This window comes from Gavia stellata, chromosome 4, assembly GCF_030936135.1.
Source record: "Gavia stellata isolate bGavSte3 chromosome 4, bGavSte3.hap2, whole genome shotgun sequence".
In the NCBI taxonomy this organism is placed as follows: domain Eukaryota; kingdom Metazoa; phylum Chordata; class Aves; order Gaviiformes; family Gaviidae; genus Gavia; species Gavia stellata.
This window is the reverse complement of record NC_082597.1, coordinates 8,464,729-8,487,517: the sequence shown is the minus strand read 5'-3', so window position 1 is coordinate 8,487,517 and position 22,789 is coordinate 8,464,729. Positions and strand designations below refer to the sequence as shown.

Genomic DNA, 22,789 nt, shown 5'->3' with positions numbered 1-22,789 from the left:
CTTGTTGAAAACGGGCTTCTTTTATGGGTGGTAGAATTCCTTTTAAGTTGTCATTCAGAAACACCCAGAGGGGAGGGGAGGCGTGACAGCGCAGCAGATCGTGCTGTGCCGTAACTCCATGCTGATGTGCCCTAAGGAACAGGACATGGTACCAAGCAAAATCTGGAGGTTCACCAGCCCCGCTACTCTCCGATTGGCAAGACTCTGGGATTTACAGTGCTGGTGTAACTTAGGCAGCATGTGAAACACTTACCTCACTTGATCTCATTTTTGCTGCTGTAGCTATTGAATGCATAATTACCTGATTAATGCAGAGATTTTCATCTTCAGACCCCCTTGCAAACACTTATTAATTGCATTTATAGATTTATAAATTTGTAAAATTAGAAAGGTTAATCATAATCCTGTAGTTTGGTCTCTCCATGCAATTGAACCATTTCTGATTTCCTACCAGAAAGCTTTTAGTAAATCTGTCATTTTATTCTCCTCGCTTTAAAAGTGTGTGCCTTATTTTAGGAATTTGTTTTCTAGCCCTGATCTCCAGTCATTGAAATTTCTCAAAACATTGTTGGGCTTGTTGCTTATAGGACAAGCAGGCTGGTCTTAATCTTCACTTTTTAAAAATCAAATGAGCAGAGCTTAGAACTGCCTCAATATAGGGCATGTTCTCCAGTTGATAGATGTTGCTCTTCCATTTGCTTTTTAACATCCTATTTTCTTTATGAATAAGAAAACTGTGTTTGCTTTGCCAATCATGTTCACGGGGGTGCCAAGTAACCTGCCTCTTCCCTTGGTCCAAAATTTTGTCACATATATCAAAGGTAATTTTACCTTTTTTGGCTTATATCTGACATAGACTTTTGCCCGGTTGAATATTTACCAGGATCCTCCATCATCATCATCATAGCATCCAGAAGAGTATTTCTGTTCAGGGAGCATTACCTACACTCTTTTGTTCCTGGATCTTGCTTTGTCTGACTGGGACACATATTACTCTCTCACCTCTCTTGCCAGATCTTTGCGAACAAAATACAGAACAAGTGCAGAAACAACCACCATCGATGCGTTTCTCTCTTCCCTGAAAGAATCTTGATGAAGTCTTCTGAATTAGAGTTTAAGAGCATTCAAGATTCACCAGTCTCCTTTTAAGCATCTCAAGTCAGATGCTTGAAATGTTTCTGCTCTCCCAATTAATAAGAGTCTGCTGGCTGCTCTGGATTTCCCCCTGTCCCTCACAAATACACCTCTTTAGTGTTAAACCTTTTATATTTGAAGAATCACTGTCCTCTAATGCTGATGTTTTCAGAAATAGAATGGCTTAGAAGTAATACTTTCTGCTAAAATGGTGTGGGATTTAGTTTGCTCTTAAGTTTAGTGGTTTTGTATATAGACATGGATTTGGGTCAGTCTTCCTCCTCCCCCCCCGCCCCCCCACTCTGTTTCTGTCTGCAGGAAGTCCTTTACCACTGGGTGACACTGTTTGATAGTTCTTAACATTTGCAACAGTGAAGCCCTGAAGAAACTGTCTTCTGACTCTTTGGACTTCTGATTTTGAATCAAGGCTCAGTTTTCATATGAAATACCATATTTTAATGTAGTTAAATTTGATTCAGCCAAACCTGCCCTGATTTTTAATTTAGTGGTCCAAACTGACTGGCCTAGAACACTGATGGTGTGCTGTAGCTGCAGGGAATATAAAATGGTTTTATATTCTTTCTTAATCTTAAAACCTCTTTAAAAAATGCATCATTTCAGAATCGCATATGGATCACTGTTGACCCATGTTAAATTGCTAGTTACCTTTTAGGATTAATCTAGTTGCAAACTGTGCTGTGGAGTGCATTTCCTAGGAGGCATAATTTCAGTGATCTTCTCCTGAAAGTCATGTTTTCTGTGGCGTAATAATTATCTGTATAGTGTATTGGTGAAAGCCAGATATATATTCAGTTGCATACCTTTGCTAGTCATGATTTATTCCTTTCAAATAAATGACATTAAATGAAATGGAGGGGAGGGGGTATGTGCACGACATACTGTTGTTCTGCAGGAAGAAAGCAATGTAATTACTAAGGGCCTTTTTGATGAGAGGTGTCCAAAACACCGGGTCTTCTCCTTGCCATCAGAAAGGCTTTCTGCATCCCCAGCCATGTCTAGGGATTTCAGTAATCACAAGGACCTGAGGAAAAGATGTGTGGAGAATATAAAGTCCTTAAGAAACATGCAGGACTTTTGGGGAAGAAAAATTATGTAAGATGCATAGTCTGCTTTATTTGCCGTTAGTCTCAGATTGGAACCATGGGGTTGAGCATAGACCAGTATTTGGGGAAGATGGACACTGTTCATAGTGTGCTAGTCTTCACTGTGTGTCTTTCTGTCTTTTCCACGGCCTGTATTAAAAATCAGATGCTAAGCAGTTTATTGCAGGGAAAGTCTATATCCGAGTTTTGCCTGCATCTGACAAAATGGGGACCTAGTCTCCACCTGGGGTGGTGAACGAAGGTCTCCATCTCCTCCTTCCCTCCCAGTGCTCTTAGCAGCACCACCTTGTGTGGACTCCTCCTGTTGCAATAGGGGGGGAGAGACACTTTCTCTCATCTTCCACCTCTAATTACACAGCTGCATTGATACCTCTTCAGCATTTTAACTGAGCAAGAGAAGAAATGCAGCTATTTAGAGCTGGTACTTTCAGTTGGTTTCAAAGCCTGTGGCAGAGAGCTTCATCACAGGTCTTGCAGCCTGAAGGAAAATTGTTTTGGATTAATACAAATTCCTGTTCATTGGTCCTGGTGATTTTAGTGGAAGGTGAGGCTATTCTTAAAGCTGTTTGTGTCTTCCTGCATCTCTTTTCCAAGTAGACTAGAGACCAAGAGGAACCAGCCCTTCTGTCCTTACCACCATAGCTCTTTAGCCGTCAGCTTCTGGGGTGATCTAGGCTCTTCCCTTAGCACCCAAGACTTGACTGAACTTCAAAGCACAGGAACAGAGACTGCCTGGTGGTGTTTAAATTGAATGAGAGCCGTAAGCAGCACTTTGCATTTGAGAGAATTGTAACAGTGTGGAGCACTGCCCCAAATCTTGCACTCTGTCTCTCTTTAGGTGTCAGTGCCAATGCAAACATCTTTAAAATGACCCTTTTTCATCTGGTTTCTCATCTAGTGGATGTTTTATCTGTGCTTTGTTGACATTACACTCTCAGCAGTACTTAAGGGAAGAAAATGAGCGTTAACTGGATTTCCTTGAGATTTTGAGTGGTTTAGTTCGTTTTAATACCCTCTAAACCGACAAGAGGAACAGCTTCAGTAGCCAGCGAGCCCTGCTTCTTTCCATATCCTTGACATCACTGAGATTGCTTTGGGCTGCCCTGACCAAATGAGTGGCACCTGTGTTCCTCAGAGACGTCTATGTGGTCTGGCAGTCTTTTGGCAGCCATGCAACTAATGACACCGTTAACTGATGATACCCAGCATAAAGAAGGTGCTGTATGGACAGAAGTTTTTCAGTCTTGCTACTTCATTTTGCCTGCTGGGATCAGAAGATTTTAAAGTGCATGACAAGGAGCAGCAAGATGGGCATTGCAGAAGCTTGTGGTGGTTTCTAAAATGCTCTTCTCTTGTATGTGCATGAGCTGGGGCACACAGGGATGAAATAACCTGCCTAAGATCAGTAAGGCAAGGCTGAAGCCATAAACAAAAGCCAGATGCCTGCCAAGGGGTTAAAAAGTCCAATGGTCTTCATTTTGTTTGAAGAATAGTAATGTAGTAAGTAATCTGGTAACAGGATGATATTTGATGAGTGATCCCTATGGCACAGTAGGTATGCGCTGCCCTAAATGTGTTTGATTTTGAAGCAGGTGAAGACACTCTCCTCTCCTGATCCAGAAGCAAAACTCTTGTAGCTAGGAAGTGGCAGCCTTTTGAACAAAGCATGAGAGGCTGGGAGGAATTGCAGTCACCAGGACCTCTCCAGTCCTTCCCTCTCTCTCTGCAGGCAGTCTGGCTGTGTTTTGCTGTGATCCAAACCCCATCATCCCTTTCAGCCGTGAAAGACGGTGTGAGTAAGAGCCAAACTCCTTGGTCAGTGGCTGGCTTGAGCAGCTTGGCTGGGAAGAGTATTTTATATTCTGTTTTCAGGAACTCTTACTTTGAATTAAAGGGTGAACTGTGGGTAGTTATTAATGATATCTATAATCAAGGATTAATCAAGTAAGTCTCTCTAGTCAAGTGCCTCTTACTGCACTGAGAGCATATAGATAAAAAGGAGAGCGGTGGTGAGCTTTCATGTGCAAACAGTGCTGAGATGATGCCTGGAATGCATACTCTGCGTTTAAGCAGCTATTTTGCTTTCCACCCGAGCTGGCCAATGCGAGGCGGTACTGGTTGGAAACGTCTGAGCAGAGACACACTGAAGAATTTTTATTCCGATCCCTCTCGAAATCGGAAGGGGGAGAGTAAAATCATATTTCTTCTCAAAGAATGCCTTTGGGTTGCTTGTTACAAACCGCAAGTCTACGCAGTAGTTTAAAGAGCTAAAAATGTAAGTCTTAAAAAATAGCGTTTGATGGTTTACAGTACAGCTCAGAACAGATGTTGAAGCTTTTTCGAGAATAAAATCTTACTTCAGGAGGTATTCAGTGTTTGAGCTAATGCTTCTGTGGAAGGTATTAATTCAAGAATTTATTAAGGCAAAAAGGAAATCACGTGAATTTAGCTTTAATGTAACTTTTGGATCCTGGACTAGTCTATTATTTTGATGTTCATCGGTATTTTTAGGCATTTATTTATCTGCTTTTTAAGGGGCCTCAACTCTACCTCTGCTTTCACAGCTGGGAATAATTGTGGGAATCATTTGAAGGGTGAAAATGCCATATATATGTATAATAATATAAATATATGGTGTCTCACAGGAATTTTTATATTCAGATTCCATACGTAGAGGGTAATTTCTGGTATGAGGAATACCAGATAGAAAATAAGTGCAATTCCCTGAATGCCATATAAACACGAGTGGTTTTTTGGCATGAACTTCCCTCTCTTGCGGAAGCCATGGGAGCCCTGTTGTAGCAAAAGCTCTGGCAGCTGCTGAATCCTTAACCCGGTGTTGTTAAGATCCACTTTGAATCTGTTAAAAACGCTAGTGGCTTTCTATAGCTTTCTTTGTACGTGTGTTTCCGGTGTTACTACCATTAAGGGACATTTGCTGAAAAAAAGGTCTATGGATAGAATAAAAAATAAGTAACATTGGAAACAAATGGATCTGTTGGACATGTTCCCCCAAACGTTACTTGCATGGTTCTGGCACGCCTGGTTCAGTTGTATCTATTCAGTATGATCAATTGGAAGGGTCTCTATTGTTCTCCCTAAATTTACTTGCGCTCCAGGGAAAATAAATGAGAGAATTACAGGTATGTGACCTGGCTCTCCGAGTCTGAAGTACTGGTGTGGTACTTCTTGATTGCTCTAAGAGCATCTTTGTATCTGAAAACATTAAATTTCTGTCTGGAAGGATACTTGGAATTGTTTTTATACTGAGACATTTTCTTTGTTTAGTGGGATATTGAAATTGCTTTGCAGTTCTGTTTGAGGAGTTAGAATTCCTTTTCCATACAGGATTCCCAATTTATATTTTCTGGATGAAAATCCATGTGTCCGTAAGAAGTCATGGACAAAGTCTGTGAGAGTTAATCAGGCAGGACAAGATAGGGTAGATAAATGCTTTTGTGCTGCTTGTGCAGCAACAGCTAATTCAGCAAATGCTCTGGGGAAGCACCTGCCAAATTAGTGAGTGTATTAAACTTGAGCCAAGCTCAGCTAAAACATCCCCCAAATCCAAATCTCTTTCCTTTGTTTTGGGGCAAGGTAACAGGAAAACACAAAAATGAATTGTGCGTTCTCAGTTGATCGTGTAACAGCAGATGGTTAAAAGGAGCCTCTCAGATGCTTTTAAGGCAGCATATTCCTGCTAAGTGATTATTTGGATTATTTATGTCCCAGTGTTGCACCTAGTGATGATCTGAAAGCAGCTTTATGGGTTGTGACTTCTGTGGTGATGAGCACTAGAGACTCACAGAATTAATATTTTTTTAAGTGTTATTGCTTGAACATTGATTAAACTTTGTTTAAGGACTTCTAAGGGATTCTGTCATCGAGGTTGACTGGGTTATTGGTGTAAGCCTGAATCTCAGAATGAAGCTCTGGGGCTGCACTGCCAGCTCTGTTCCTGTCTGCCGTTGGTGTGGTGAATCCTTTGTGCCTCAATTTCCTTTTTATATGAAACTTGCCTGTGCTTTTGTAAATGTTTGCTTTGAATGGGTGTGGGTAGAAATCACACTATCTTAATTGTATTGTTTGCGTATAATATTACACAGTGACTCCGCAGGACTGGGTTCGTGGCCTCCAGCCAGGCTGAGGTTTGCAAAGGGTGTGAGAGGATTCACTGAGAGGGAACTGGGTGCCCTGTTTTGCTGGCTGCGTTTGGAAATCCTAGCTGAAGTCATTTGCAGCTTAATCACACACGGAAAGTGTCTTCAGTTCCCAAGGGAGTCTTACTCATTCAAGTTTGCTGCTAGTAGAGTTCATGTTACATTAGGAAACCACAATTCCTGAGCTCTGAGTTGAATACATGTTTTTAAAAATAGAGATGGGACAGAAGAAAGAAGAATAAATAGACTTCATTTTAGGGGATTGCCAAAAGCAAATCTACATGCTGCAAAATATTACATCAAACTTTCGGAGAAATGATTGAATAAAATTGTTTTTCAGGGACTTGTGTTAGAAAAATAGTACATTGTTTATGACAGGCAGTTGTAGGGTAATTCTGCATTTTTCATCTTCGCCTAAGCAAACAGAAGACTTGTCTTGAAGAAGCAGCAGGTTATTTTCGGATTTACTTTAACGGGGAGCTGTCGATGATAAATGCCTTCTAGAAGACTTGCAGCCCCATCAATGCAACAGAACTGATAGAGGAGTACAAAAAAACAAATATTGACAGAGCAGGTTTATTTTGGTTGGAGGTTGGATATGTAACATTTGAGTTGGTTTAGTTGTGATAAGCCTGACGTGAACACTGAGGAAGTATGAATCCTGTCCTTATTTAAAAAAACAGAAAAAAACTGTAGCTAGTTTATTCAATGTCTATGGTAAAGAGAAGTGACTCCCACACACTTTTTATTAACGGCATGGTGCTACATAGTATACATTGAGAAGTATGCTGTGGTTTGGGTTTTTGGGGTGGGTGTTTGGTTTTTTTTTTATGGCATGCAATTAAATGGCAAGGGATTTGAGGTACGAGTTCAGCAGAGGGCCACCAAGATGGGCTGGGGGCTGGGGTGCAGGCACTGTGAACAGAGGCTGAAGGGCCTGGGCTGGCTCAGCCCGGAGCAGAGGCAGGGTTGAGGGGACCTAACAGCAGCTCCCCGTGCCTGGGAGGAACTTACCGAGAAGACGGAGCCAGGCTCTTCACCGTGGTGCATGGCTGGGGGGCGAGAGGCAACAGGAATGAATTGAAACAAGAGGTTCATATGGGCATAAGGAAGAACTTCCCCATGAAGATAGGCGAGCAGGGCTGCCCACAGAGGCTGTGCAGGCTTAGAGGACTTGAGTACCTTACTGGGTAAAGCCCTGAGCTGCTCCTGCTTTCAGCAGAGGGTTGGATTAGAAGTCTTCCAAGTTTCTTCTGACCTCAATTTTCCAATGATCCTGTATATTTGGCACATGTGGCGATAGCTGGTTGGTTGACTGAAGCGAGAAGGACTCTGAAGCAGTCATGGGAGAAGTATTTTTACTGCATGATCTATGTCAGTAAGAGGTTTATGTCATGTACAGCAATATACTTACATAGTTTTGAACTGTGGGCAATTTTTATGTTAGTTTCAGAGGTCCCTGTGAGAACTAGCACCCCCCCAGAGTTCCAAAACGCTACATATAAACTTGCCTTGAAAAACTAATCCAGGGGCCACCCTGAGAGCGGCTCACACTGGTAAGCTGTTTCTCATTGGATTTGCTCCACAGAAGCTAGGTAAGTGAGGTGTAGCACCAATAAAACGCAATTCCACATCATCCATTCAAACAAAGAAGCTGAAAGGGCTATGCCAGATCCCTTGGATGAATTCAAAGCCAGAGTGGCTTCCCTGCATCCGCTGAAAACTTAGTGCTGTCGTTCTGTTTCTTCATCTACAAGTGCACATGCAGCTCAAGCAGAGTGATGGTGGTACTGTTCAGTATTAACCTACTGAAGTAATAGTGAAAATCTTTCCACTATATCAAGTGGATTTTGAATCAGACCTGAGCAACAATACGAGATTCCTAATGAAAGAAAATAGTTTAGGGATTAATCTGAGACTGAACTTAAGACAGTTTTTACAGCCTGTGGAGTGAGAGAGGGAGGAAAGGGGCGGTAGCAGTGGAATCTAAATTAAAGCACATATTCAGCTTTTACTGGAAAATACGCAGCAAATCCCAGTGAGTCTCTGATTTGTCTCATAACCCCATACTATACAGTGTGCAGCATTCAGCTGTTCTGCCATTCAGGCTAATGGAGGTCTCTCGCCTTTTCTTTCATGTCCCATTGATTCATCTCTGTAAACCCACATGCTGTGAGATTATTTTTCTGGGATCTGTTTGAGGGGCCAGTGTTTCATCAAACTGATAATTGCAGTGTGCCAGATTCTGCTTGCAGGTTTCCACGACAGCGGACAGAGGCAGAATTGCTCTGAATGGGCTTTGTTTTGGATGCTGAACTTTTTGTGACTGAGACTTTTTAATGAACGGGGGTATGAATGGTCATGTATACATTATCTGAAAACTGTAATTTACTTGTCAGCTGTTGATTAAAAGTGTTGTGATTTGGTGTTTAGATACGTTTTCTATAGGAGGATAGGAAAATGCCACATTTCCAGATGATATAAATCATCAAGACTTCATTGCCTTCAGATTAGTGGATTTCTGTGGATTTTCACCTGGTGAAATATGGCCTTTAAGAAACAACCTCACCCAACTTTGTCTCCTCTACCTTTCCACTCAAAAATCTGTCCCCCATCCCAACAATTGCAGATTTGGCAATTTCCACATGGAAGCTTTTGCTCGGTACAATTTTTCACTCTCTACAATTACCTGAAAGGGGGTTGCAGAGAGGTGGGTGTTGGTCTCTTCTCCCAAGTGACAAGCGACAGGACAAGAGGAAATGGCCTCAAGTTGCGCCAGGGAAGGTTCAGGCTGGATATTAGGAAAAATTTCTTTATGGAGAGAGTGGTGAAACATTGGAACAGGCTGCCCAGGGAGGTGGTGGAGTCACCATCACTGGAGGTGTTCAAGGAACGTGTGGACGTGACATTGTGGGACATGGTTTAGTGGGCATGGTGGTGTTGGGTTGATGGTTGGACTTGGTGATCTTACAGGTCTTTTCCAACCTTAATGATTCTGTGATTCTGTGATTCAGTACCGTAGAGTTCAGGGCTTATCCACAGAAGGTGTTTTCCCCATAGCTGGCATGATAATGATGGCAGAAAGTGAGACTCTGTATGGTTTTGGTACACATTCATACTGTTTAATATAGTCAGTATTTCAAATACCTTTAGGGTCTCAGTATTGCTGATCTAAAAATGCTTTATCTGAGTAGGCTTATTAAAATCAATAGGGCTGTTCACGCACTTAACCTAAATTACTTCTCTAGTTCTTCTTAAAATGGGGGGAATCTGTGTCTCAAAGTCAATGGATGAAGGCTGTTGGAGGTAACACTGTTGTGAAATTGTCGGCTATTTAAAAAGATGCTACTGATGTTTGCTCTGAGAGCCTTTACTTAATACAGACAAAATTAATCTAGGAAAAGCATAACTGTTACCAGTGTAATATGATGCCTTTATGTTTTAATACATTTTTAAAAGGCCTTTCAATTCGATTTACTGCATTTTTTCCCATTTTACAGATACTGTGAATAAGGACGCTGAACCCAAAGATCCATATCGCATTCCAAGAAAGATTATGGCTGAACCAGACTACATAGATGATGACAATCCCGAATTAATTAGACCTCAAAAATTAATTAATCCTGTGAAGTCATCCCGGAATCATCAAGATCTCCATAGAGAGCTGCTTATGAATCAGAAAAGGTAAGAGTCCAAAAATCACTTGTGCCACCCTCCCACCCCAAACACACAGCTTGAGTTTTAGATTAATTAAAATGACGTTTTCCCAAAAACCCAGCAGACAGTTTTTGTTGATTCAGATCTTATAGATGAAAAGACTCTGGTTCTTAACTGTGGCTTTTATTTCTGTTTGAATTTCAGATGCTCTGCAAAAGGTTGCTGTAAAAGACTTCTCATTTTCTTTTTGTGAATACTCACAAAGGGTCAGTTTCAAGAGGAAGCAGTTCAGTTCTCCCCTATCACATTTCATATTGGTTACCTGGGCACTGTAATTTTCTTGAACTATTAACTTTATCAAGTATTTGACAAAATTTTGCTATTACCAGCAGGATGATAAAATTTGTGGGTTTTCACAATTCCCAGCACACTCAGTTTATGGGGCAACTTTTAAATCAAAGAAATCATATATTTTATTTCACATGAAACTGTTCTCTACCTAATTGCTCTTTCTTGCAATGCAGTGTGATAGTCTGGTGCCTGCTCTGCTGCTGCACAAGTGTTTCTTTGTACGTTATACAAATGCTGCTTCCTCCATTCTGGGATGGGATGCACAGCTGTTGTTCTATATATTGCTTTTAAAGATGTAAGTAACTGGAACTTGATTTCATCAACTTCAGAGACATAGGCATTTGGCCCAGAAGTAGCTGAAGTTCTGTAATTAAATCTCTTCAGCAGTGGAGGACTCATTTAGAAAACATATTAAGAAAATAGCCACCAGACCACACGGTGGAGGAAAAGCCAAGCCTGCTGAGACTTCTCCATTTAAACAAACAGAAACTAACTACGATATAAATTAGTGATTTGGTGCGTTGAAGCCACCCAAAATGGACTTTCCAAAGGCAAAGGTGTGGGGATCCACAAAAGAGAAGCAGAAGAGTATTTCAGAGTACATTTGAGAATAAAGTTGCTGGTAGCAGACATTCAGGCTATTTGAGACCCAGGACCTTGATAAAGGAGAGGAGGAAGCTAGTGCTTTGGCTGCTCCAACACAACTGGATTTGTGTATTTGGCAGGAGTGACATTATGAAAGTTTCTCTCTTTTTTTCCCTCTGGTGTGGTAGTATTTTGAGGGGAGAAGGGCTCTTTTCTATGTGTAATAGCAAAATCCTCACAAATGCTAGGCCTAGATACTTAATTCTAAATGAATTGCATACACAATACAACGTTTCTTTAGTGATGAAGTAGAAATGTGTTACAGAATGCCAACTGAATTGGAAGAAACTGGCCTAAATAGGTGTTTGTCCTATTTTTCGTTAATGGGATTAGACATCAAAGTCAGTTCCTAGCACCAAGAAGTTTATAGTCATTGAAAGAAAGATAGTTGAAGTTTCCCGACTTACAATCTTATTCGAAACGATGTGGAAGCTACAATAAATTAAAGCTATTTTTTTTTCTTTTAAGTTTATGAAAGCATAAAGCACTTTTTAAATAGTATGGAATTCTTTTTTGCTAGGAGAATATCCTATTACACAGAGCAGTTGTGCAGCCCTCAATACCCACTCTTCTCTTATTGTGATTTTGATTAGCTGCAGCTGTTAATTTTAGATTGTTATTTATTGGCGCAGAAATGAAATACTTTGAGGGTTTTCACCAGCAGAAAACCTGGTATTTTTTAAAAGAGGGTTAGTCTTCTGTGATTCATGCCACTGTACTACCTCTGATATGAGGCTTTTCGGTAATGTAGGTATTAGGCTTGTGTTCTGCTTTGTTACTGTAAATTGCCATACGTATGGAGGACTTTTAGTGCTCTTATAGAAGTCTGGTTAACATGCACCTTATTTTATTGTGAAGACTCAGTGTAGCCACTGGCAGCTTTACTTTTTGACCAGTCAGCTCTGAACAGCCATTTCTGGATCTTGGAAGATATTAGCCAGTGCTGGTCTGATCATTCTCCATGTCTACTGTGAGCAGTGTCTGTTGGGTCTTGAACTAACGTAGTTATTTACTTGCAGAAACGGTAGTTGTTGTGGACAAACAAAGATCCAAGTAGTGGTGCCTCAAGGCACTGGTCACTTACAGAATCATAAAACCATTTAGGTTGGAAAAGACCCTTAAGATCGTCGAGTCCAACCGTAAACCCAACACTGCCAAGTCCACCACTAAACCATGTCACTACGTGCCATATCCACACGTTTTTTAAATACCTCCAGCAATGGTGACTCAACCACCTCCCTGGGCAACCTGTTCCAATGCTTGATAACCTTTTCAGTGAAAAAATTTTTTCCTAATACCCTAAAACCTCCCTAACTCTAAACCTCCTTAAAATATTTTTAGTTATTAGGACTCAACCTCAGCTCTGCAGAGGACTGATCCTGTCCCTTCTAGAGGTTTTAACTCTATCAGCTCTAATTTGTGTTATAGCACACTTTGCTGAATATATAGCAAGGCTTTAGGATTTTTTATTTAACCAGAACAATCACCAGGAGGTGATGCAAGACTCCCAGTTAATCCAGTAGCCGCCTGTTTGTTGCTTTTCCTTCTTACATAGGAAAGTGAAAATAGGATTGACGTTACAGCTGGTCTGTTATAGATCTGACTACCAACACCATCTGATTAGAATGAGACGTTGTATTTACTTGTATCTTCTGCGGGTCCCCTTTATTATAGCTACAGCACATCTAAATCAGTCTTGTGCCTCTGCTTCCTTATGGTGCAACTTTACTGAAAAAAAGCAGGAACGAGTAATGTTACTTCGCAGCTTGCCTCTGGTTCATGACTGTCTTGATTGATAATTGCCAACATGGAAGTTTACTTTGATTCAGCTCTCAGTGACCCAGTAGAAGTAGTATTAATAAAAAATCACTCCAGCTTTTCTCTGCCTGACTTAAGTTTTATGTGTTAAAATGTAATTAAAATAGCATGAAACATAAAATATTAACACAATCTTGTAGCTTCTGTTGCATTCAGGCCTTGGGATCTATTATGAGAAATAGGGAACAGCATTTGGTGTTGCTAATTATTTGATTTTGCTGTCAGGGAAATGTACAGGGATAGAGTGTTGCATAATACATGGAGTCATTCATAGATGTCACCATAAAATGGCATTTTAATGTATTATTGGACATGCTGTCAGATATGCATATTATGGAAGAATTAGGCAACCACAGATACGTAGTAAGTAGGGAAGGGTAAAAATACACTTTCTGAAAGCTTATTCAGATTATTGAATTTCTTAAAGTTGAAATAAAAAATGGTTGATGTTAAACTTAATGCTGGACATTTTCACATAATAGTCTTCAAAGGGAAAACCACAATAACAAAGGCAAATTTCAGATCTTTCTGCTCTGACTTAAGTGATGCTAATATCTGAATAACAGGGAGAGCTTTGAATCTTATCATAACAAATTTTGAAAACATCATAGCATAACAGAGATAAAAGAAATAGCTGAAGTCACAAAAATAAGTAGAAGTGAGTGTGCATTTGTGTGTGTGCCTGTATAAATAAAGTCATGCATCTTCCCAAAGAATAAGCTTTCTCATTTTAGAGTAGTTGGCTTGGAAAATAATTTGTGCTGAACACACTTGAAACATGCAGTTGATGTCGTACCTAAAGTCATATGAGAGGGAGAATCCTCCAGCCTTTGTCTGGTCTCCAAGGTGACTGCAACTTTTTTTATTCTGGATTTTTGTTGTTTTAGCCTCTTTGTGATTTTGAGTGTAGCCTGGGAGCTCTCACTGGAAATAGCTGTGCAGCCAGGCATGGGTAAAGCTCTCACATTTTCAAGGAAGGGCAGAATCTGCAATTTCCAGGAGCAATGTGACAAAATCCAGAGGGAGACCACTTTTTAGTTCTGGCCATGTAAACTTCCATGGGCATAATACCCTGCATAGGACTGTCTGAACACAATCTCGCTGAGTTATCAGCCAGCAAGGGAAGTCTCTTTGGCCAAAATTCGTTTCTAGCTCTGTTAGAGTCTTGATTTGTGATGCTTTTTTTAATCCGTTCTTCTGGAATTGAGAGAATAGAGGGAAGACTAAAGATGAAAGTAAAAATAGTGATTTATCCAGGGGAAATACTAGCATGCGTATTAAGGGAAATAGCCGCAGTAATAATATGGCTTAAATTGTAGTTTAGGGTTTTGGTTACAAACCAGGCAAATGTCTGCATGTTTTTTCTTTTTAATTAATTATTTCTATTCCAATGTATCTAAATAGGCAACTACTTGACTTTAGAAAACCTGCTCATAATTCTGTGTGAATTTCTGCTAATTAGAACTGATCTCTTTCTTCCCCGTTTCCCTCCCCACCACCACTCCTCCCATTTAATTTGAAGGGGTCTTGCACCTCAGAACAAACCAGAGCTACAGAAGGTGATGGAGAAAAGGAAACGAGATCAAGTTATTAAACAACAAAAAGAAGAGGAAGCACAAAAGAAGAAATCAGACCTGGAAATAGAGCTACTGAAACGACAGCAGAAACTGGAGCAGGTAAGATGGGGAATAACACTACTTTTACACACCTACATCTGAGCTACTCACCCAAGGGCTCCCTTCATAGACAGGAAAGAAGCAGCAGCCGATTTTTGGCACATTTCCTCTGATCAAATGCAGATACCTTTTTTAGGATGAGTCAAATCACACTCTACAATTACCTATTTGTTGTCACTTTCCATATAGGAACTGCACATGGTGTCTGCCTTTGGTCAAAAGAACCCTGCAGCAGTCACCAGCAATGTGTGTGGAGCACTGACCTTATTTAACCATTGAAACTGTGGTGAATTAGTCAACTTTTGTAGTCTAACTGTTAAGAGATGATCCACTAAGAATGGATGTTAGGGTGTAGTGCATCAAAACTGGATGCTTAATGAATAAAAAAATAAATTGATTCTTTCTCCTGGGTTATGTAAGAAACTAGATGACTTTAAAAAGATCTTTTATAGCCTTAAAACATATGGGCCCATTGGCATTTTCAGATGAAGGGAAAGATCCTCAGACCCTGAGTATGGAGATGATGTGGAGTTGGAGTTCATTGTGGTAAAGCTTACTGTTAGGCACAGGGCCAGCCAAATGTCTCTGTCCTCTTAAGGCACTTCATGTACCTGCGAGGAAATATTTCTACAGTGAAACACCTCGTCAAAGAAGTCACTGTGCATCAAGCATTGCACTTATTTTTAAATAAATGAATGCTTTAAAATAGTATCATCTCATGTTTTTCTCAATGGAAATCAATTAAGCCAAATAATTACTCTATTGAAAATTACGTGTAATCCAATCATTATTTAGGTTTGGGGGATTTATTATAGTTTTTTTTTAATTAGGCTTAGACATATTTTTGGAGGGAGAAAGCTATTGTATTTTTAAGTGTATCATCCTGTCACTTTTCCTTTCTGCTCTTAAGGGCCCAGCTTCAAATGGTTCAGGTTGTGGGAAGATTCGATTTGAAACTGAACCATCCAAGGACATATGTAGAATAGAAAATTCTGTTAGAAGAGGAAAAGCCTGCCCATTGCAAACAATGTTGTGACTTTGTAAACATCATAGGAATGGCATTAATTGACAACACGACTCATGGAGGAACGTTGTCATGATTTATTGTAACAAGGCATGTCCCTTGCTGGTGAACCAGAGACAAAGGAGAGATTATTTAGGTGAGCTGTATGTTGTGCCCATTAATCAGGGAGACCTTGGTCTGTTAAAAAAAAAAAAACACAACTCCTTTCAGGAGCTTTTGTTATTTTTTCTAAAGGGTTGTTTCTTCCTTTCTGCTGACTTACCTGCCTTCACTGAGGATTGCTAAGCAGTCTGTATTCTGTGCAATGCGTAGGGCGTGTTCTGTATGGGCACTGTATAGCCCTGCCCCGTAGAGCAGAGCGTCTAACCTCACATAATAATTTCAAGTGTCTGCATGGGCGGGAGCTCTAACTAGGTTAAAAACATCAGTAAATGGGCTCTCAAAAATGAACAACTAAGGACCAAGGAGGATTCTTACTGTTTTTATTGCTTTTTGTTATAGACAAGACAGATACACCAAAAGAGGCTCAAGTTAGATACAGAAATCCATACCTAGACACTCAGAAATAAATTCTGCACGTGTACTCGGTAGTGGCTGTTTGCATGTGTTCTCCCACAAGGCACATTCGTCCTTGTCCTGTTGTAAAAGCCAGAGAAGGGAATTATTGTTGTTTCTTTAACGAAGATGTCCAAGAATTTCTTCAAAAATGCTTCATCTTGTTCTCATACTGAGCTTGCAGAGTTTTTGTCCATCTGGCAAAGGTGGACATCTGGAGTGAGCTAGAGCCAAGGATTTGAAAAGATTTATTGTTAATGAGAACAGATACTTCCAAAAAAATGCAACTTTATCTTTTCCATGAGAGAAAGAAAGGAAGCAGTTTAAAGAGTTTTGCATGGCCAGTTATTGAAACCTTGAGTTTTTTGTCTTGTATTTCGATGGTCTGTTTTATATACTTTTTTTTACATGTGATTCCCTTTTAAGCTGGAACTTGAGCAACAGAAGATACAGGAAGAGCAGGAAAATGCACCTGAGTTTGTCAAAGTCAAGGGCAACTTGAGGAGGACGGTCCAGGAAGCAACAGAAGCACCAGACTCCTAGAGCCAGCGCCTGCTAAGACTTCCCGCTTTCCTGCAGAGAGGCTTTTGCAAGTTGTCTCAGATTTGCCCCTCGAGAGGAAAAATAACAGCATCCAGCTGACACTTACTGAAGATGAGATTTTTAATTCCTGGGACGTGTGGATTAAAAACAGTACCATAAACAGATCGACTTGCCAAATGCAGTCCTGAGATTAATGGATAAGGAGACTGTTTGTCAGTTCAGTGTCACGGACCAGTCTGACGTGCTTACTCAGAGATTTTAACCAGGGATACTAGAGAAACTCCTTCAGTATTGCACTGCTTTATGTCTTGTGATCCTAGTTTAGCGGAGATACACAGATTATATTTTGCTTTAAAACAGAACAAAAATCCTCCTGTGATATCTTACAAAGCTTTGCTGTACGGGTAGATTTCCTCCATCTAGACCTACAGCCTGTGTATATCCCACAATAATTTGTGTTTAGTTGGAATTTTCATCAAGTCTGGCAGGATACAAGGTATGTTGGTCACTGCTGCCCATCCCCACTAGGATAGGCAGGTGTGGGCAAGATGAGAATGCTTAAAATTCACCAGCAGTGAAAAGTTAAGCAGCCTTAAAGCCCATTTCTCTTTGTTTGGCATGTAGAATTTGGGCTATGAAAGAGCAGAAATCTGATGATCCTCTCACGAGGGAGAATCCAGAAGCTGATTCATCTCTGTCTCTAAACTTACACCGTTGTGTATAGGCCTGTGCAGTGCTACCTGTGAATTTACCTCTCAATGCAAAATGACCTGTCTTCTACTTTTTGTGTTTTGAAATCCTACTTACTTTGCTGTTGTGGCCTTTCTCCTCCAAGGACATGCTGATCTGAGTACAGTGTTAACACATTACTTGGTAGTGTTTAAACTCATTTGCTGGAACTGAAATCAGGAATCTGATCTGCCATCAGTTCTTGCTCTTTGCTTGCACTAGCTTGTTGCAGTTTCTGTAACAGAGCAGTGTTTATAAGCCAGACCAAACTGATCATTGGAATCTACTGAAATGGATTTTTTTTCCCTAAAGTGAGGCATAAAATGAAATTCATTTTATCCCATCCTTCCTTTAGCCTCAAGAAAGGAGGGAAGTGTGTTACCACTGAGTCTTACAGTCCAATTCTGTCACCTTCTGCCTTTCCACAAGTTGCCCCTGTGACTTGCCATTAAATAAAATATTGCTCAGCTTGCACAGGGATGGCAGAATCTGACCCTTCATGCTTATGACTACTAGTTATCCAGGAAAGCCTGGAATGAGGAGGAGGGAACAGATTACTAATGTAGGATTATAGAATTGGATTCTTACCTGGTGTGAATGGGTGCAGATATCTTATCTTCAGAATCTGGGAAGAAATCCTCATCTTTCTTGGTCAGCACAGTCCTAGCTCTCACTGAAGCTGTGTTCATCCGTATCAGCTGAGGATCTAATCCTAGTCTTTGCCTTAGGATGCTAAACAAAATAATTTCTACTTTGTAATTACATTGGACATAACTGTTGGAGAACACTTTTTATTAATATCAACAGTGGTGTGTTTGTATTGTAAAGGTGGTGGGGGAGGGTTTGTTGGTTTGGTTTTTAGTTCCTTTTGCCTTTCCTGTAAGTATTGGATGTTTTAAATACAATTTCAGCATAGTACTTGGGACAAAATGCTCACAATTAGAAATGTTTCCTAGATACAGACTTCAATTTGTCAAGATCCAGGCATTTTTTATGAGGACAAAATCAGATTGAGAGTAAATTGAATTGTGATAAGTGTATTGCCATTGATTTAGACTTGCAGTGTGACTCACGTCTAGAAGATTAAATGTGAAGATGGTCTATCAGACTGTTCAGATTATGGACGTACAAAAGACAGAGGCCAAACGTAAGACTATTCCATGTATTTTCTCAACAAAGGAACACCCTGAGTGTTGCAGGTTCTTCCATCTCTCCTTCCCTTCTTCTGGAAGGAGAGGATCTTCCTTTCTGACAGCACATTATTCAAACACTTGCACCGACTGAGTTTGTTTCATGTTGTTGAGACAGCAGTATATATGAGCCTTCCATGCCACACTCATGTTTTATCTTAGCCGCTCCCTACCTACCAAACGTCATGCCTCTTTTTCCCACTCCACAATTAACCTTCTGCTCAGTATGAAAATGTCTAGAAGTTAGTGAGGAAACCCTCCTCTGGCTTGAGCAGACCATTTCTTCTCAGCCATTTCCCTTTGATGAGGGAATGCATACACAGTGAAATGAAGCTGGTGGAATCCAAATGGCACTGGACTCGGTGGGGAACGAGGACCTCTCTTTGGCTTCAGTGAGCGCGTTGGATTGGGCCCATTCTGCTTTCTCTCCATGTTAGCTTGTGATTCAGAGTAGAGTTTCTCTTTCTGAAACACAGGAGGCCAGAAAACTCCCTTGTACATACAGCGTGAAGTAGGTTTTTGTTTTCAGTTGGAATTAATTCTCTGTGTGAACAGAACATCAACGTGTGTGTTGAACATCTTTGAATTCTGCTGACCCTTTAGTCTAGGAATCCCAGCCACCTTCATGTTGATTTGCAGGCAAAAACTTGTCTTCAAAATCAGGATTGGGCTAGAATGAGCAACCCTTAAATGGGTGGTCAGCTAGTCACACCACAAGTGTCCTGTGCGGCTACTCCAGTGAGAAACTGCTTGCCAGTGAGCATAAGCAATTCCTAATCTGCCCTTTTGCTACATGGGTTTTGAAGCAATCCGGCAAATACTTCAGCGATTTAAAAATGGCTTACTTACCACTTTGTACTTTTTTAAAACTCTTGCTTTTGATAGTATAGTAGTAAATTTTTTAGCATTTTTGTGGCTTTAACCTTCTGTTAATATCTGCACTTGTTTGAGTGTACATATATAAATATATATAAATATAAAAAGGGAGCCTTAATGGATTTGTTTTCATAATTTAATATTTTTTGTATTTGCTCTTGTATAATTGTTTTTAACTAAAGGTATTACAAGAATGAGGGTGGAATACTTAGAACCAAAGTTATGCTTAATAAAATCTACTACTTGCTTGGCGTATGCGGTGGTGTCTGTCATATCCTGCCAAAACCAAAACCTCAGGACTGCGCTGAGATATCCAGGTTATTTAAAATTCTGCAATGCAGGTCTAAGTATCAAGATTGTGATGACTGTTGGTTCCTTAAAACTGCTTCCATGTTTGTATATGCAAAATTATTGGCAAATTAGTCAGCAGAAAAAGCGTGTTGTGTCTCTTAGTCTTACTATCTTTTGAATATTTTTGATGCAGAAAATTTCTGAAAGGACTGTGTAGCTGTTAAGCTAGCACAAGGTGAGGCAGAGCACGAGGGAAATCTTCTGATGGAAATCAAATAATTGTGGAAATCATTCCCTATCCTGCTAAATTCATTGAAGTGCACCAGGCAAAATTCAACCTTGGAATCATTAGCATTGCAACAGCTCCATTCTAAAAGGGAATGAAGAAAGAGTAATGAGCCTGGTCCTGGGTTCAGTCCTGCAAAGGTCCTTTTAATTTAGCTCAAGCCTTATGGTTCTAGTAGGAAAAACTTGGACATTTGAAAGAAAGTGCATGCACAAATGATTTGCTGGGTTAGGGTCAAATTGCTCAGTGCCATTGCTAAGAGCAAAACCCTGTGTCAACAGCAAACCAAGAAAATTAGCAGGGGGAGGAACAGGGCTGGGACAGGTGTGGGCCATCAATTCTCCATGAAGATCCTCAGCTCTTACTGGTGAGCCCTGGTCAGCTGGGGACAGGTGCTGGTGGAGGGGGAGCTGGAGAAGAGCGCGGGCGGGGTGAGACGAAGTGGGGGAGGAGAAGAGCAGTGAATTCAGAACAGATGTCAGGAAATGCTTTTTCCTTCAGAAACTGCTCAGCATGTGGAATGGGTCCTGGCAGTACTGCTGATGCAATGATGCTGGACCTGCTCCAAGAGCTGTCAAATGGGGGGGGGGGGGGGGGCAGGGTAAGAAAGAACAAAGAGTTAATAAGGGGTGGGTTTCTATGGCCTGTTGGAGATACTGCCCTGTGCTCTCCTACCTTAAGCATATCCAAATGTGTTTTGAATTATCCTTTGGTATTTCACTCAAGCTCCAGAAAGAAGACAGTGAGGGCATGTCATCTGCTCTTGTAGCACGTCCAGCGGAAAAGATGATCTTCCTTTTGTGTGCTTTTTTGGATTGCATTGAGCTAATACATTTTGTCATGTGGCTTTGCAAGCACTGGTCTGCTGGGGGCTTTGCTTGTGTTCCCTTGACCATATGGAGGTGGGCTGTGTCATGCCATAGCTGTGTGGAAAGAAGTACCTTGAGGTCCCTTAGCTGCTGTTGCAGGGTCCATGGATGGCATTCATAACCTCAAATGGCGGATGGCACTTGTGGTGACCAGTTGCACTTAAGAAAATAACTGAGCAAGACATCTGGAGACAGAACGATGTCAGTGGTGAGGTTTCCATAGGATGACAACTGACGTCTTTAGAGCGAAGAACGGGAGGGCAAGTTAGGTTCTGAAGACATCACAATAGGAAGAGCACAAACACTTAATGAGATCTGGAGGAGTGGAAATACAAGGTATCTTTCCCCTCACGCCACCACTTTAAACTGTGTTCTACCTGAAATCTTTCATCTGTCAGAGTAAAGGTTTGTGGTGCCCTTGTCAGTATTAAGGATGACTGTCCTTGATGGAAGTGGTGTAAACCATGGCCAGGGAAGTATTTAGTGGTGGTAATAGAGCACAGACATCCTGACTCCCACTCCAGTGCTTGTTTTCCACAGCCCGTCTTTTGGCATTGCTTTAGACCTAGGTAGAGACTGCACTGGGTCCACCACACTGCCTGCTTTGCCTCTCTGAGGTTAGACAGGGGCTACTTCTAGTCATCTTTGGGTACCCAGGGGTCCATTTTGCTGAACCTCAGGTGGGTGCATTTGAGCTAATCACCTGCTTTTCATTTATATCAGTGCAGAGAAATTGGCCCTGTGGAGCACAGTTCCCCTCCTTTCTTTGACTGCAAAGGAGCCTGCAACGCCTGACTGGGAGGGAACATCATCTGCATTGCAAGGACTCTGAAACTGGGTGATTCAAATGCCACCTCTAAACCACCTGTTCTTTTTCAGGGAGTTTTTCTTCCCAGGAAAGATGAGGCACCTGGATACCTTTAGTAAATTTGGTCCTTAATCTCTGTGTGGTTCATAAGCTGACAAAGAGGCCGTCTCCACTGTGCTGACCAGCTCTGGTGCTTGGTGCCATGGAGTCTTCAGCTGAGCCCCCGAGGTGCTGGGGGGACTTGTGGCCTCTGCAGGGGGCTGGGGAGAAGGGACCTGGCCCAGGCCAAGCGCCGGCCAGCGGGAGGGGAGGTGGCATCTCCACAGTGGTGGTGAGGGAAGCAGGGGGGACGTAAAGCCCCTGAGAGTGGGCTCCAAGTGTCAGAATCACCCACTACAGCTGTAGTACTTAATTATCTGAGTAATCATTTTCAGAATTAACTTCTATTATGTACCTAAGTCTAATCTCTCCGGTGGATGGCATGAGCAATTTAACACAGATTGAGGCTGGCACCGGTAAACTTCAGCCTGATTAGGTGGGAAGAAGAAACGTACTTCTTTCCCCCTCTTCAGCTGTTCAGAAGCAAATCTTTCATAATGCATTTGAAATACCAAGTCTGCTTCATTGTGCTCGAAAATTAAAGAGCACCCAGCAAGCCTAAACCCCTTAGCAGGGTTCCTTTGAAGCACATATTGCTCGGTATGGAAAGGCAAAGGGAGCTGCCTGCGGAGCGCTGAACCCCACCCGCTCTGGAGTGGAAGCGTGGCAGCCCAGCCCATCTGAACTGCTCTCCCTGAGAAGGTGTTAGATCCAACAGGATAGCTGTCTTTGAACTCTCCTTTGGGAAATGAAGCCTAAAAGATTTCTCTGATGAAAAGCTGATCAGGAGTTTGCTTTCATCAGTAGGAGCAGGAAAAGAGAGAGACCCTTTAAACTTACGCTGTCAAACTTGGAAGTCCCTTCATCACTGCAGTTGTGGACCGTAACGAGTAATTTTCCCTGATGTACAGTTTCAGCACTTCAACCAGCTTTATTTCTGTGCTAATCATTTAG

The 22,789-nt window shown here is 41.3% G+C and overlaps 1 protein-coding gene across 1 annotated transcript in view; it reads left to right on the top strand.

Annotated features, from left to right (window-relative positions):
• The window catches only part of FAM107B (family with sequence similarity 107 member B), a 59,821-nt gene extending 40,240 nt beyond the window's left edge, over window positions 1-19,581 (top strand). Inside the window, exons 2-4 of the mRNA XM_009817160.2 lie at window positions 9,919-10,102; window positions 14,412-14,565; window positions 16,571-19,581. Of these exons, the coding sequence (XP_009815462.1) occupies window positions 9,975-10,102; window positions 14,412-14,565; window positions 16,571-16,687 (399 nt within the window). The 5' untranslated portion in view covers window positions 9,919-9,974 and the 3' untranslated portion in view covers window positions 16,688-19,581. The remainder of the gene's footprint in view (window positions 1-9,918; window positions 10,103-14,411; window positions 14,566-16,570) is intronic.
• The last annotated feature ends 3,208 nt before the right edge of the window (window positions 19,582-22,789 follow it).